This window comes from Sycon ciliatum, chromosome 1 (genome assembly GCF_964019385.1).
Source record: "Sycon ciliatum chromosome 1, ocSycCili1.1, whole genome shotgun sequence".
Lineage (NCBI taxonomy): Eukaryota > Metazoa > Porifera > Calcarea > Leucosolenida > Sycettidae > Sycon > Sycon ciliatum.
The window spans coordinates 32,886,058-32,900,238 of record NC_088643.1 but is presented as its reverse complement, the minus strand read 5'-3'; the positions used below and the strand labels follow the sequence as shown (position 1 = coordinate 32,900,238).

The following is a 14,181-nucleotide window of genomic DNA, read 5'->3' as shown; positions in this document are numbered from 1 at the left end:
CCGTACCCCGGCACAGCAATTCCTTTTGCACCGGAGATAGTTCAATGTTGGCAAGGTTAATAATCGTGTCCATGTTGGGCTTAAAGGAGCCATACCGCTTTGCACGCAGCCATTTGATGTTTTTCTCGTACTTAGCGAGGAGTTTGACTTGCTGTTTGCTGTCATTCTCCGCCAGTAGTGTACTGAATCTGAGGTAGTCGTGATAGGAGAGGAACGAACGAGCCGAACTATACAGACGTTTAAATTGAGACCTAACAGAACACAATGTGTCAGTAGAGCGCGCAATGTCGTCTTTGAGGAATACTCGTTCTATTGCTAATGAGTGATATGCACGGGCTTTGTGCACCCGCTTCTGGATGGAAGTAGGGCACACTCCATTTTCCTTACAGCGCTTCAAGAAGATAATATTATGTGAAATGTTTTTAGCCAGGTAGCGTTTGCGCAGAGCATCATTCAGGATTTCAACCTGATTCCTAGAGTATCTCCGTTTAAAATATGTAAATAATCGACGCGGAGACAACAATTTTATAATAGCTATAAAGAGAACAAATTCTGCTGTCATCGCCACACTACAACAAAGTCATGAAGGTTTACCAAAATCGATTTTCTTGTCACAATCATCAGTGGAAAGCCGTGACTGAAGAATAACCATGCCAAATCAATAATTTATCTACATTCAATAATGTGTTACGAGAACAAAACAAAGTGCTAAAAATAGAATGGGGGAAGGTGAGACAATAGAAGTAAAGTGAGAGCTAAGTGCAACAGGGGTGAGGAACTAATTGCAACGCTAGAACTATGTAGTGAGACAAACAATCATGCTGTGCACCTACGAAAACAATCTTAACGCAACTACATGTTTCTTCTGCTTACAAAGATCAGGCTTATGCAAACGAATACAAACAGCCTCAAGTACTTTCAACTGACTAGCGTACCGTGCACGACAAAGAACAGAAAAACTAAAATCATCATACACCTGCAGACACTTAGGGTGAGACAACAGATGAAGAAAAACGGCAGACTTCTTACGATCACAATCACCATCCGATTCCTCGTCTCCACCAACCGCAACCTCGTCCCCCGTCTCATCTTCCAACTCATCCTCAGTGTCGTCCTCCGTGTCATTCTCCTCATCACCACCGATCGGTCCCAGGCTCGCTTCACGTTGCTGAACCTCTGTTCGTTGACTCCTCCTTTGATCTTGATGGTAATTTGTTACCATTGTTGTTGTTGTCATTGTTGTTGTTCCTGTTGTTGCTAAATCTTCTGTTCCCAGTGTCTTCACCGGTGCTTGACATCCAGTACTGTAATAATTCATTGAATAATTAGCCGTTGATCGTCTAGGTCTTTGAATGTTGATCGTATTGTTTTCTCTGTTGAATTCCGTTTCCTTCAGCCTTCTTTCTTCTTGTTCATGTTCAGTGCTTACCTCATCCATATTTGCCCGTTCCAGCGACACCACAGACTCAGCCCCAGCACTGCCGATGGCAGATGCAGGTGGCGGTTCTGGGGGAGGCAACGGCAACGATGGCGATGGGGGCATCACCATGATCACCTCGCCGCAGCGTCTACTTTGGTCTTGAGCTGGATGTTGTTGTGGTGTACTTTCTTGTGTTGTTATGGTGCATTGTGTTATAACGTTAGTGACAATGTGCACATTATCCATCTCCACGGCTCTCGATACGGGTAATGGAGGCACTATTGCCGTCGACGGCAATTGTGCTAACGATGGCTCTGATCGAGGGTTCTATTCACGAACGTTCCGTTAGAAGAGACTATCAATATTTGCCTAGATGTGTTGTACCGCAATGATGAAGTTGATACGCCGTGGATATCGGAGACGGCATTCCGGGAACTGATGTTGCTCGTGACGACTGGTGTGGAGTTTTCCTTCAGTGACATTATGTATAGGCAGGTTGATGGGGTAGCCATGGGCTCCCCATTAGGTCCAGTATTAGCGAATGTGTTCGTTGGTTACTGCGAGTCACTGATTGCAGAACAGTTGTGGCCAGCATTGTACGTTCGTTTTGTTGATGATTCCTTCACCTGGTTCGATTCTCTTGAAGATAGCCAAATCTTTCTTGGTATTCTAAATGACCTACATCCTTCCATACGCTTTACTTGTGAGCACGAACAAGCGAACAAACTTCCCTTTCTAGACGTCCTTGTGGAAAAGTCTAGTCAGGGTACAGTAACATCTGTGTACAGAAAGCCTACATTCACCGGCCAGTACATAATGTTTGACTCGTATTGTTCGTACCAATACAAGGTGAATTTAGTGCGTAACTTGGTGGATCGAGCAAACCGTATTTGCTCCTCTTCCAAACTGGCTGAGGAACTGGAATTCCTAAAGTCAGTTTTTCTAAAGAACGGGTATCCCGACGATCTCTTGAAGGAGCTCATGAGCGAAAGGCTGCATAGAAAGGAAATACGTTTTGGCCCGGACAAATGTCCCACGTATCTTTCTCTCCCTTGGAAAGGTAACCTCTCATTATCCATGAGTCGCGTGGTCCGCAAAATTGTACAACAAACGTACTACGCGGTACATTTTGTACCGGTTTTCACAACTGTACGTGCGTTCACGGTGAGGAAGGATGTCCTACCAACCCAACTCGCATCGAAATTGGTATACCAATTTGAGTGCCGACAATGCGGTAGTCGGTACGTTGGTAGGACTCTTCAACATCTGAACGCACGTATCAAGCAGCACGTCCCACTGCACATGCTGACTGGCTCGGCACGGGCACTGCGACCCAAACGCGGCAGGCCACCTAAGAACCCTCGATCAGAGCCATCGTTAGCACAATTGCCGTCGACGGCAATAGTGCCTCCATTACCCGTATCGAGAGCCGTGGAGATGGATAATGTGCACATTGTCACTAACGTTATAACACAATGCACCATAACAACACAAGAAAGTACACCACAACAACATCCAGCTCAAGACCAAAGTAGACGCTGCGGCGAGGTGATCATGGTGATGCCCCCATCGCCATCGTTGCCGTTGCCTCCCCCAGAACCGCCACCTGCATCTGCCATCGGCAGTGCTGGGGCTGAGTCTGTGGTGTCGCTGGAACGGGCAAATATGGATGAGGTAAGCACTGAACATGAACAAGAAGAAAGAAGGCTGAAGGAAACGGAATTCAACAGAGAAAACAATACGATCAACATTCAAAGACCTAGACGATCAACGGCTAATTATTCAATGAATTATTACAGTACTGGATGTCAAGCACCGGTGAAGACACTGGGAACAGAAGATTTAGCAACAACAGGAACAACAACAATGACAACAACAACAATGGTAACAAATTACCATCAAGATCAAAGGAGGAGTCAACGAACAGAGGTTCAGCAACGTGAAGCGAGCCTGGGACCGATCGGTGGTGATGAGGAGAATGACACGGAGGACGACACTGAGGATGAGTTGGAAGATGAGACGGGGGACGAGGTTGCGGTTGGTGGAGACGAGGAATCGGATGGTGATTGTGATCGTAAGAAGTCTGCCGTTTTTCTTCATCTGTTGTCTCACCCTAAGTGTCTGCAGGTGTATGATGATTTTAGTTTTTCTGTTCTTTGTCGTGCACGGTACGCTAGTCAGTTGAAAGTACTTGAGGCTGTTTGTATTCGTTTGCATAAGCCTGATCTTTGTAAGCAGAAGAAACATGTAGTTGCGTTAAGATTGTTTTCGTAGGTGCACAGCATGATTGTTTGTCTCACTACATAGTTCTAGCGTTGCAATTAGTTCCTCACCCCTGTTGCACTTAGCTCTCACTTTACTTCTATTGTCTCACCTTCCCCCATTCTATTTTTAGCACTTTGTTTTGTTCTCGTAACACATTATTGAATGTAGATAAATTATTGATTTGGCATGGTTATTCTTCAGTCACGGCTTTCCACTGATGATTGTGACAAGAAAATCGATTTTGGTAAACCTTCATGACTTTGTTGTAGTGTGGCGATGACAGCAGAATTTGTTCTCTTTATAGCTATTATAAAATTGTTGTCTCCGCGTCGATTACTTCCTTTGTTGTTCACACTTTTAATTAATTATGCTGTTATAAAATGTTCTATTGTTGTACACAGTAGAGGCGACGGTTTCAAATAGGACACCGGTTGCAAACCGGAACGGACTCAATATTCACTTTCTCTCTTGGTATTTTGATTAGAAAATATATGTCACAGTGAGACTACTATGTGTTATACTCCGAGCCAAAATTTCATGGCTCTGCGATGACCAGAAGCGCCATATCAAGCAGGTGAGTTTTTGACGTGTTGCTTCGCACTGCGACTTGAGTTTTACGACTTTCGAAAAATCAACTTCTTGTCGCAGGTAAACAGCGGCTCGCCTCTCGCCAATAAAGCACCGCATACCAATCAAAACTAATGGAATCACACACAAGGCTTATTGTTACTCTATACTGGCCGTCGTGGAGCGATAGCAATTACCTAATTTCAGACCCAGAGTGAATTTGACGTGCACTCTAAAACGTGTCCGGTTTGGAGCCACCTCTGATTTGAACTTTTTTGAAGCGAAAAATTGGGCAACTTGGAGGCAATGGGTCAACACAAAGGAGTGGCTCAGTTCGATTGACTCTGGCCCCAGAGCAAACTTCAACATGCCAGTTTCCTTCCACAAACATATTTCGAGTGAAAAATCAACGCTGATGATCGGTTTGGGTCTATACAAATTTGGCTGTCAAAACGTCCCGGTATCGAGCCGTCTCCTCTACCCTCAGTTCCGATACTATTCACTGATGAGCGGAACACGAAAATCGATTTTGAATAACATAAAAATCCTTAAAAATTCCATGAACTCGTTGTTGTCTGGCCATGTCTGCATCGATTATACTCCTAATTGCACTAATAAAATTGCTTTCTCCACGCCGACTCTTTAAACAACCATTTTCTTCAGTTTTTTGCAGATGGCTTCCTAGTGCTTGGCCCAGCAAGCCAAAAATCACACCTCGGAGGAGTACAAAAATTACAACTCTCAGATGTCCTCGATTGCTGGCCATGATGTCATTTCAAAGCAATGAATTAGATGCTGAAACCTACATGACGTATTCTATGTTGCATAGGGCGGATGGGGAGTTCGGACGGGACCGAAACAGGGTGGTCATTGGCAATCTAAAGAAAAGCGTGCAGTTCTGGGAAGAAATCGGAGCATCAAAGTTTGTACTTGAAGTAATCAATAATGGATACACGTTGCCGTTTGTTAGATTGCCAAGGACCAGGTTGTCAGGCAACCACAAAAGTACACATGAGTTTCCAGATTTTGTCGGGGAGGCCATTTCAGATAGGCTTTCTCGTGGTTCTATTAAGCTTACATTTATATGCAATTCTAAGCCTGGCCTTGAACAAATGCTGTTGAAAACGAGTAAAAAACGACAAGAGACCATTAACCCTAACCCTAACCCTAACCTTAACCCTAACCCTAGCCCTAGCTCTAGCCCTAGCCCTAAATCAAAGGCTATTAGCAAGGGGTACAGCAAATTGCAATTCTAAGCCTAAGCCTGGACCAATGCTGGCGAAAACGATAAAAAACGATAAAAAACATTAACCCTAACCCTAACCCAAACCCTAACGCTAACACCAACCCTAACCCTGAATCTAGCCCTAGCCTTAAATCAAAGGCTATTAGCAAGGGGTACAGCTAATTGCAATTCTAAGCCTAATTCTGAACCAATCCTGGCGAAAATTATGAAAAAACGATAAAAAAAACAATTACCCTAACCCTAACCCTAACCCTAACCCTAACCCTAACCCCAATCCTAACCCGAATCCTATAGTCCGCAGGCCAGGGTGCAAAATTCGTACTTTTCGCTCCGAGCAGAAGGGTACCAAGGTTTGACTATACGAAATGATAGAGTGGTGCTAGGGCTTTCTTATCATGTATCTCTTGTCCCGGGATTCTTGTCCTAAGTTGACCAAATCAAAGGAATACTATTATTTTGATGTTGCCATGGTAACGGAAGTCGAAATTCAAATTTTACCACCTTTCCTTTGCTGTAAGCAGTTCCAGTTTTTTGCATTGCCAAAGAAAGACCAAGAACCACCGGTATCCAAGGTTTGATGATAATCGTGCAACTAGAACCCATGCTGCCGGGTCGCCCGCAGTACGACAATTGTGTGCATACAAAAGGTCAATACCATTGCACTGTAAGTACAGTAGTTGGGTAGAAGGGGGGTGCTCAGCCCCTCGATTAGGGATGCAGAATGGGGTGGAAGGGGAGGCTCTCCCCTCGTGATATGCCTGGACATTTTACAGTCTTTATCACTTGGTGGGCCTTGTTTCACAATACAATTCAGAATGCCCTTTGGTATACAATAGCATTACAATCACTGATAAGATTATGTCCAATACATGGATCGTCTTTCGTAATGAGCTGTAGTCAAATCACATTGGGGATCGTATGTACATCAGAAGCAAAGAACAGAGTACTCATCACAAGTATTATAATGTACATGAAATACACATGTAGGTGGGCTTCTCCATGTGACTGGGCCATCATCTGAAACAAACTTCGGCTGTTATCAAATCAAAATGAAGGCGTAGAAAATATAAAAAAGACAAAAAGAAGAGTATGCCATCACATGGGCACTGGACAATGTACAATGTGGGAGGGCTATCCGGCAATCGCTGCCAACTCAGTAATGGACTTGAGCGGGGAACTGAAGATGCACAGTATATGCTGCTATGCACAGTAGATTCTGCTAAGCGGCCAACAAAATATGGACGCCGAGAGATGCACATAAATCTGACGTAACAAAGATGTTGGCTTTGCATTATTACCAACCACATACTCATACTACATTGTTATACACTATACACTATACACTACGTTGTTTCAGAAGCCAGCAAAAACACTCAGCACATACACGTGTATGCAACAAGTAGAGGTGCCTGACTTTTAACCGCATCGGTCCACTAGTTTTGAGCACATACTGGGTAAACCGACGTGAACCGCACTTGCCATTCATTCAATTACCTGCATTGACAGACCATAGAATCATAGAACTCACTGACTCACAGTACGACCTTACATTGTAGTCACCCATGAATCAGAATAGGGAAGCATGTCACAACGTGAACACAGTTCTGTATACCCAATGTTTAGAGTTGAACAGTTACATGTAACATAAAACGAAAGTGCATTATCCGTGTGTCCATAAATGGGTGACTCACTGCTGCTCAGTGTCAGACGGAAGATCTCCCTCATCGATGGCCTGTACTTCGTCATGTCCAGGAGCAGATTCCACCGGGCAGTTCTTGCATGGAACTGAAGCATGATGGTGACAGCTACAAGCATCTGTACGCACGAGCATATGACGCCTGCAGGAGCAATTGCCTCCTCCACAGCCAGTCTTACAGCCACAGCTGAGAAACTCGAGGACAGAGTGGGGAGCGGGTGGTATACTAAGCCAGTCCACAGCTAGATCACCGTTCTGGTCAAGACACCAACCTGTAATGGGGAGAACAAACAGATGGAGGAATGCAAATTATTTACTCCATATATCAGAAAAGCTTCTTACACTACAACAGTCAATTACTTCATGCATGATTGTGTTGATAACACAGCTGATTCACTCTATTGTATAAGTAGCAACATCAACGAACATGTCTTGTTCAGAGAATATCCATCATTTTCATACTGCAGTCCTCCTCTACAACTGCATTATATGCTACAGTCAGCTCACTCACCTTGGCCATTATCTTGTGGTGCTGGTATCGCAGGCTGGGCCACAATGCACTGGCGCCAAATGGCAGCTTGGTAGTTAGCTCTCGCGGCATGCTTCAGGAAGGCATCTTTGCATGGTGGAAGCTGGTTTGACTGCAAGGTCTTTGTGCAGAACAGCTCATACCTTGCATCGTTGACGCTGCTACAACCAGAGACTTTGTAATAGGAGCACACAAATGTCTCAAGGTTGATGAGCACATCAGCTGTCAGTGGTTCGAAGCCTTTCCCCAGGGAGGTGAATGCTTGCCGAGATGTAGACCCAACAGGACCGGTGCTTTGCAGAATCTTCAATGCAGCCTTCTTCCCGCGGTATGCAAAAGCACTTGTGCTATCACACCCAGTGAAGGCGTGGAAGCCTGGCAGTGCTTGGCAGAGTTCTGGGCCAAGCTCGTCGCTGACAGTTGCCATGTCGATGCATCGAACCTTGTTCCCAGTCCCAGTGAGGAAGTACAATCTTCCAGAGATGCAATGGCGGGCGAAGGCAGCCAGAACTGCTACATCAGTGTCCGGGGACTTGACCGTGACGGTGGGATAGCCTGCGGATCCAGCATGAGATGCATGCAACAAGAGACGGGTATCCGCTTCCTCGTGGCTGCACTCCAAGTCAGGTACAGGGACGACACTTGTAGCACCTGCCTGACGTTTGATCATCACACAAGAGCTACCGCTGGTAACGACAAGTTCCCTCTGCTCAGGCACCTTCTCAACCATGGCAGGACGCTGCCACTGTACGGCGAGGAATGCAATCAATTCCTCTTTGTTGTCACCCACTGCCAGGAACTTGGCAAACTGCCTGGGAAGCCGTTGATCAGCGCCAGTGATATGCTGCCGTAGAGTCCCACTAGCGGCCCGTGATGAACGTTCCAGATTCTTGATCGACATATCCCGGTACGTATCAACAACAAAGTCCACTCGAGCATACCGTGCAAAGAACTTACACAGGCGATCTAGGATGCACTCAGCATATTCGGCAAACGTGGATGGCAAGCTGGAAGTCTTCATTGACCTCAACAGTGCCATGGCGTCGACTATTAGTGCACCATCAGGTGGGTGTGTACTGTCGTCGACAATCGCCTTGTCCGTGAGCAACGGCAGCAGGGCAGACTTGCTGGTCTTCACCAGAGATCCTGACGTTGTTGCTAAAGCCCAGGGCAGGGGGCCAAGTGGGTATGACAGGACATGACGCATATCCATCTGCCTGGTCTGAGCAATCAGGGCAATCCTGGAGAATGTTGACCGATCACTCCGGAGAATTTCGGCTTGACCACTTCCAGGAGTCTTCTTCTTCTGCTTCTTCAGAGTGAAGGTCTTCAGCTGCAGCTTCTTCAGTGGATCGTGGAATTGTTTCTCGGATGCTCCAGACAACAGTCTCTCGCTAAGAAAAGCCGTGAAGGCCTTGTGTCCACGAGATTCGGCATGGAGCAGATCCTGGGCTACATCATGGGGTGCCTCAATGCCAGATGCGAACTGTGTCAAAGGCAGCGGTTCCTCGCCGTCAGATGCGAATGGGTTGAGAAACTTGCTGACAGTCTCGACCACACTCACGACATCGTTTTCATCACGAGCCATTCTTCCCGTCTGGCACTCTTTGTGCAGGGTATCTCGCTCCTCGGTACCACTGTCCATACCACAGTGCTCCGAACAGACATCTGCCACAGCGGCTCGGTCATGTGCAGTCAACACCCATCTCTGCACGGTTGCTGGATGGCGGCTGAACCCAATAATGCCTCCCACGGTCTTTGTGGCCCGGTTTATCGACTGTTCAATGGCCTGGTCAGATGGGACCTGAGCAAATGGGTTGTCGGAGCGCTGGACGGAGAAACCTCCTTCTTGCAGGAACCGATCCGCTTCGGGATGTGTTGTTGGCAACTGGGTCATTTGCAGCCAATAATAGGACATGTAGCGGGCATAGTTTTGCCTGTCGTACGCAAAGCACCAAGGGAGCATTTTCAAAACGCACTGCAGATGGAGCTTCCAATCTGCCATTCGACTTGCACGCAAGAACCGGAGCAGAAGGCTCACCATGGCAATGTAGGAAGACCAGAAGTTGAACATTTCTGATGAAGCGGCCCGCTTCCGGCAGTACTCCGTATACTGCTTGTGCAACTCCACAGCCTCCGGTGATGCCGTGATGCACGCCGAGTTGTCATCGGTGACACAAGACTGTAGCTCCTTGAATGAAGACGTTAGTGAAGATCGGAGGGCTGCTAGGTTGATGATCGTGGGATCCGCATCTTGCACGAACTGCTGCCACCGCATCCGATGCAAAGCCTCTGCAACAACCTTGTGCAAACGCACAGCTCGGTTGTATTGAGTCCCGTCTAACGCAGACGAGGCAGAAGATGGTCCAGCTATCCCGGACTCAACGAACAGATCAAGGAGACCTGCATCACGGAAACGCTTCCCGATGATGGCGAGGAACGTGCAGGCTGCGTGAAACGCTCCCAATCTCAGCACCACGGGTGAGAACTCGTCAGGCCGGTGGTTAATAATGTCCAATGCCTTTGCGTAAATGGCTTGGTCCACTACAATGATGCTAAATGGGAGGCCAGCATTGGCACATCGACCAAGGCACTTTCTGAGGATGGCGTAGACTGTTGACATGTCAGTTGGTGACGAGTTGACCACAGGGCAGTAACCTATGGCAGACCGTGGTGGGATGCATTGGCGTTGAAGCAGGGCATTAAATGCCGACCACGCTGGAACTGTCTGGTCTTGATCAGTGCGGGACAAAATGACGTTGCCGATGTCACCGTCCTTTGAAGCCCGTGCAAGCTGCCAGATGAAGTCATCCATGGCCACCGCGTCAGAACAGTGAGGCAGTGAGGTGTCCAGCGTCTCCACGTCAACTGCCTCACGGCGCTCTGGGTTGACTTTTGTCGGGCACACTAATTCGGGAAGAACCTCAGGTTCGAGGGCCAGCGTACGCTTGCGTTTTCGTGCTGGCTCAGCAGGAGAAACATCACTGTCAGGTCGGCTTACAGATGAAGCACGGGGCTGGACAACAACGGTGTTGGTGCAGTGTGTGGTCCCTTTCCCGTCCAGAGTCTCCTCGTTTAAGTCGTTATTATCTGCTACATGGTAGAATGGCCGGTGGGGGTCAATGCCACCCGGTAACGCATCCACTATGTACCCGTCTCGCACTCGCCGCTCTGCCATAGCAGTCTCCCTTTCCAAAACCTGGGAGTAGGCAATGGTGTGCCCAAACCGGTTAAGCATTTTCAGCAGCTTCTCGCTCCGGTAGAGGTGATGTAGGGTCAGTCCCAGAACAACATGTTTGGGGCACGACAGTCCTGATGTAATATACAGCAAATCCTGGCCAATGGAGGAGACGTGACGTTGCAGCTGCTCATCCAAATCAACTTTGTCCTGACCGATGTCATCATGATGCTGGTCAGTCACTACCCAAGCCAGAAAGTTGTGGAGTAGGCTGGGTAAGCATGCGTTTGCTTCAGCAACTGTTGGGATTTCCCCGCTTGACTCTTGGGCCTTTGTCTCCTGGCACGCAGTCCGTAAAAGACGTGCGGCGTGATATACAATACGCAGGCGATCTTGTGCTACAACACCTTCACCTCCTGAAGTGTTGGCTGCATTGTCCTCCTCCACCCAAATATCATCATCAACCCCATCCGAATCCCTTGCCTCTTCCACCTCGGCATACAAACTGGCTATTATCTCACTGGCATGGGCGTTAGCGAAAACTAGCTCAGCCCTGTTCCGGGACGGACGGCGCACAAAAGTGACAGATTCACCAAACCGTTCTGTGATAGCAGCTTTGGTTCTGTCATTCCTAGCAGTTCCATGTACTGTCGCGCTGTAGTCTGCCGTAAGACGTGAAATGCTAACAGCAGTGCGTTCCACAAACAGCAACTGGTGTACTAGGTGGTAAAAGTCTTCGATGTTTCCCTCTTGTCTTGGTGTTGACAGGTCATGCTCAGCGCTACCTGCAGACGAGCTAGTGACTAGGGTCGATGTAGCTGGGGTCGATGTAGCTGGTGTGCTGTCACGGATTCGTGCAAGGGATGACTCTCTTGTAAAATCGTTGTAACACTGTTTGTGATAGTATGCCTCTCTTGCAATGAGGCTACTGACTGCTGAAATGGCAATCGAAATGCCCTCGTCCTTCCGTATGGCAGCAGCTTTTCTCAGCCTTTCCTCAGCTTCGAGTGTCAAAATCTGCGAAGTACTCTGCTTTTTGTTGGTACCTGGTATTCTTTTCTGGATGGATCCACAAAATATGCAATTCTTCCTTCCTGGCTCGATACGAGGAACTTCAACGGACTGGCGAGTACTGCGCTTGTTTAGGGACTCTGAAGAAGCAGGCGAGGACGCCATGAGCTGGACGACAAAGGCCTAACACAACGCGCAATCATTGCTTGACATAAGGAAAGGAAGAACAGGAAATGGCTGTACGTGCAATAAGAAATTTGACAATGTGTTCGCCGTCACCTGATCACTCAGTTCAAAATTTCCAAATTCTGCGTGGCGTGCATCACTTGATCCGTTTTGAGCAGTTTCCGTGCATGCTCAGAATCCCCGTACACGACAGCTGTGCATATTTGACAGCTGTCGAACCCCCCTCAATTCCACGCGAAAGGACAAGTCCCCTGACACCAAACCTACATCATTGTGCTCGTAAAGGAACACTCTATCACGTAGAGTCAACAAACCTTGGTACCCCATCAGCGGGAACGAAATTTTTTTTGGAGCATTTTTTTCCGCTTTGGCCTGCGGACTACTAAACCAAAATCTAAAACCAAGGCATACAGCTAATTGCAATTCTAAGCCACAGGCAATGCGAATGCTGGTGCAAACTCAAAACCGAACGCTAACCCTAACCCTAACCCTAATATAACCCTAACCCTAACCCTAACCCTAACCCTACTCCAAACACTGACCCTTGCCCTTAACCAAATCTAAAACCCAACATTACATTTATTTGCAATTCTAAGCCTCTTCCTGAACCAATGCTGGCAAAAACGACTAAAAAACGACAAAAAACATTAACCCTAACCCTAACCCTAACCCTAACTCTAGCCCTAGCCCTAAACCAAAGGCTATTAGTAAGGGGTACAGCAAATTGCAATTCTAAGGCTAATCCTGAACCAATGCTGGCGAAAACGATCAAAAAACGATAAATAACATTAACCCTACCCCTAACCCTAACCCTTACCCTAACCCTAATCCCAACCCTAACCCGAATCCTAAACCAAAATCTAATACCAAGGCTTACCGCTAATTGCAATTCTAAGCCACAGGCAATGCGAATGCTGGTGCAAACGCAAAACCGAACGCTAACCCTAACCCTAACCCTAACCCTAACCCTAACCCAAACACTGACCCTAGCCCTTGAACCAAATCTAATACCCAAGCTTACATTTACTTGCAATTCTAAGCCTGGCCTTGAACTAATGCTGTTGAAAACGGCTAAAAAACGACAAAAAAACATTAACCCTAACCCTTACCCTCACCCTAACCCAAACACTGACCCTAACCCTTATACAAATCTTATAACTTAAGCTTACATTTATTTGCAATTCTAAACCTGGTTTTGAACTAATACTGTTGAAAACGAGTAAAAAAGCGACAAAAAAACATTAACCCTAACCCTAACCCTAACCCTAACCCTAACCCTAACCCTAACCCTAACCCTAACCCTAACCCTAACCCTAACCCGAACTCTAGCCCTAGCCCCAAACCGAAGGCTATTAGGAAGGGGTACAGCTAATTGCAATTCTAAGCCTAATCCTGAACCAATGCTGGCGAAAAAGATCAAAAAACGATAAAAACATTAACCCTAACCCTTACCCTAGCCCCAAACCTAACCCTAATCCTAAACCAAAAACTAATACCAAGGCATACAGCTAATTGCAATTCTAAGAAATAGGCAATGCGAATGCTGGTGCAAACGCAAAAACGAACGCTAACCCTAACCCTAACCCTAACCCAAACAATGACTCTAGCCCTGAACCAAATCTAAAACCTTAAGCTTAAATTATTTGCAATTCTACGCCTGGCCTTGAACTAATGCTGTTGAAAACGAGTAAAATAACGACAAAAAACATTAACCCTAACCGTAACCCTAACCCTAACCCTAACCCTAACTCTAGGCATAGCAATAAACCAAAGGCTATTAGGAAGGGGTACAGCTAATTGCAATTCTAAGCCTAATCCTGAACCACTCCTGGCGAAAACGATTAAAAAACGATATAAAAACATTAACCCTAACCCTAACCCTAACCCTAACCCAAACCCTATCCCTAATCCTAAACCAAAATCTAATAAATACAGCTAATTGCAATTCTAAGACACAGGCAATGCGAATGCTGGTGCAAACGCAAAACCAAACGCTAACCCTAACCCTAACCCTAACCCTAGCCCTAACCCTAACCCTAACCCTAACCCTAACCCTAGCCCTAACTCTACCCCTAGCCCTAAA

At 46.7% G+C, this 14,181-nt stretch overlaps 1 protein-coding gene across 1 annotated transcript; it reads right to left on the bottom strand.

The window, feature by feature from the left end:
• Window positions 1-6,400: 6,400 nt before the first annotated feature.
• On the bottom strand, window positions 6,401-12,477 carry LOC135823474 (uncharacterized). The gene is made up of 3 exons (XM_065336322.1): window positions 7,706-12,477; window positions 7,190-7,466; window positions 6,401-6,992 (listed from the first exon to the last, which is right to left on the bottom strand). The coding sequence occupies exons 1-3, from the start codon at window positions 12,075-12,077 to the stop codon at window positions 6,989-6,991; spliced, it is 4,653 nt and encodes a 1,550-aa protein (XP_065192394.1). The 5' UTR covers window positions 12,078-12,477; the 3' UTR covers window positions 6,401-6,988.
• Between the last annotated feature and the right edge of the window lie 1,704 nt (window positions 12,478-14,181).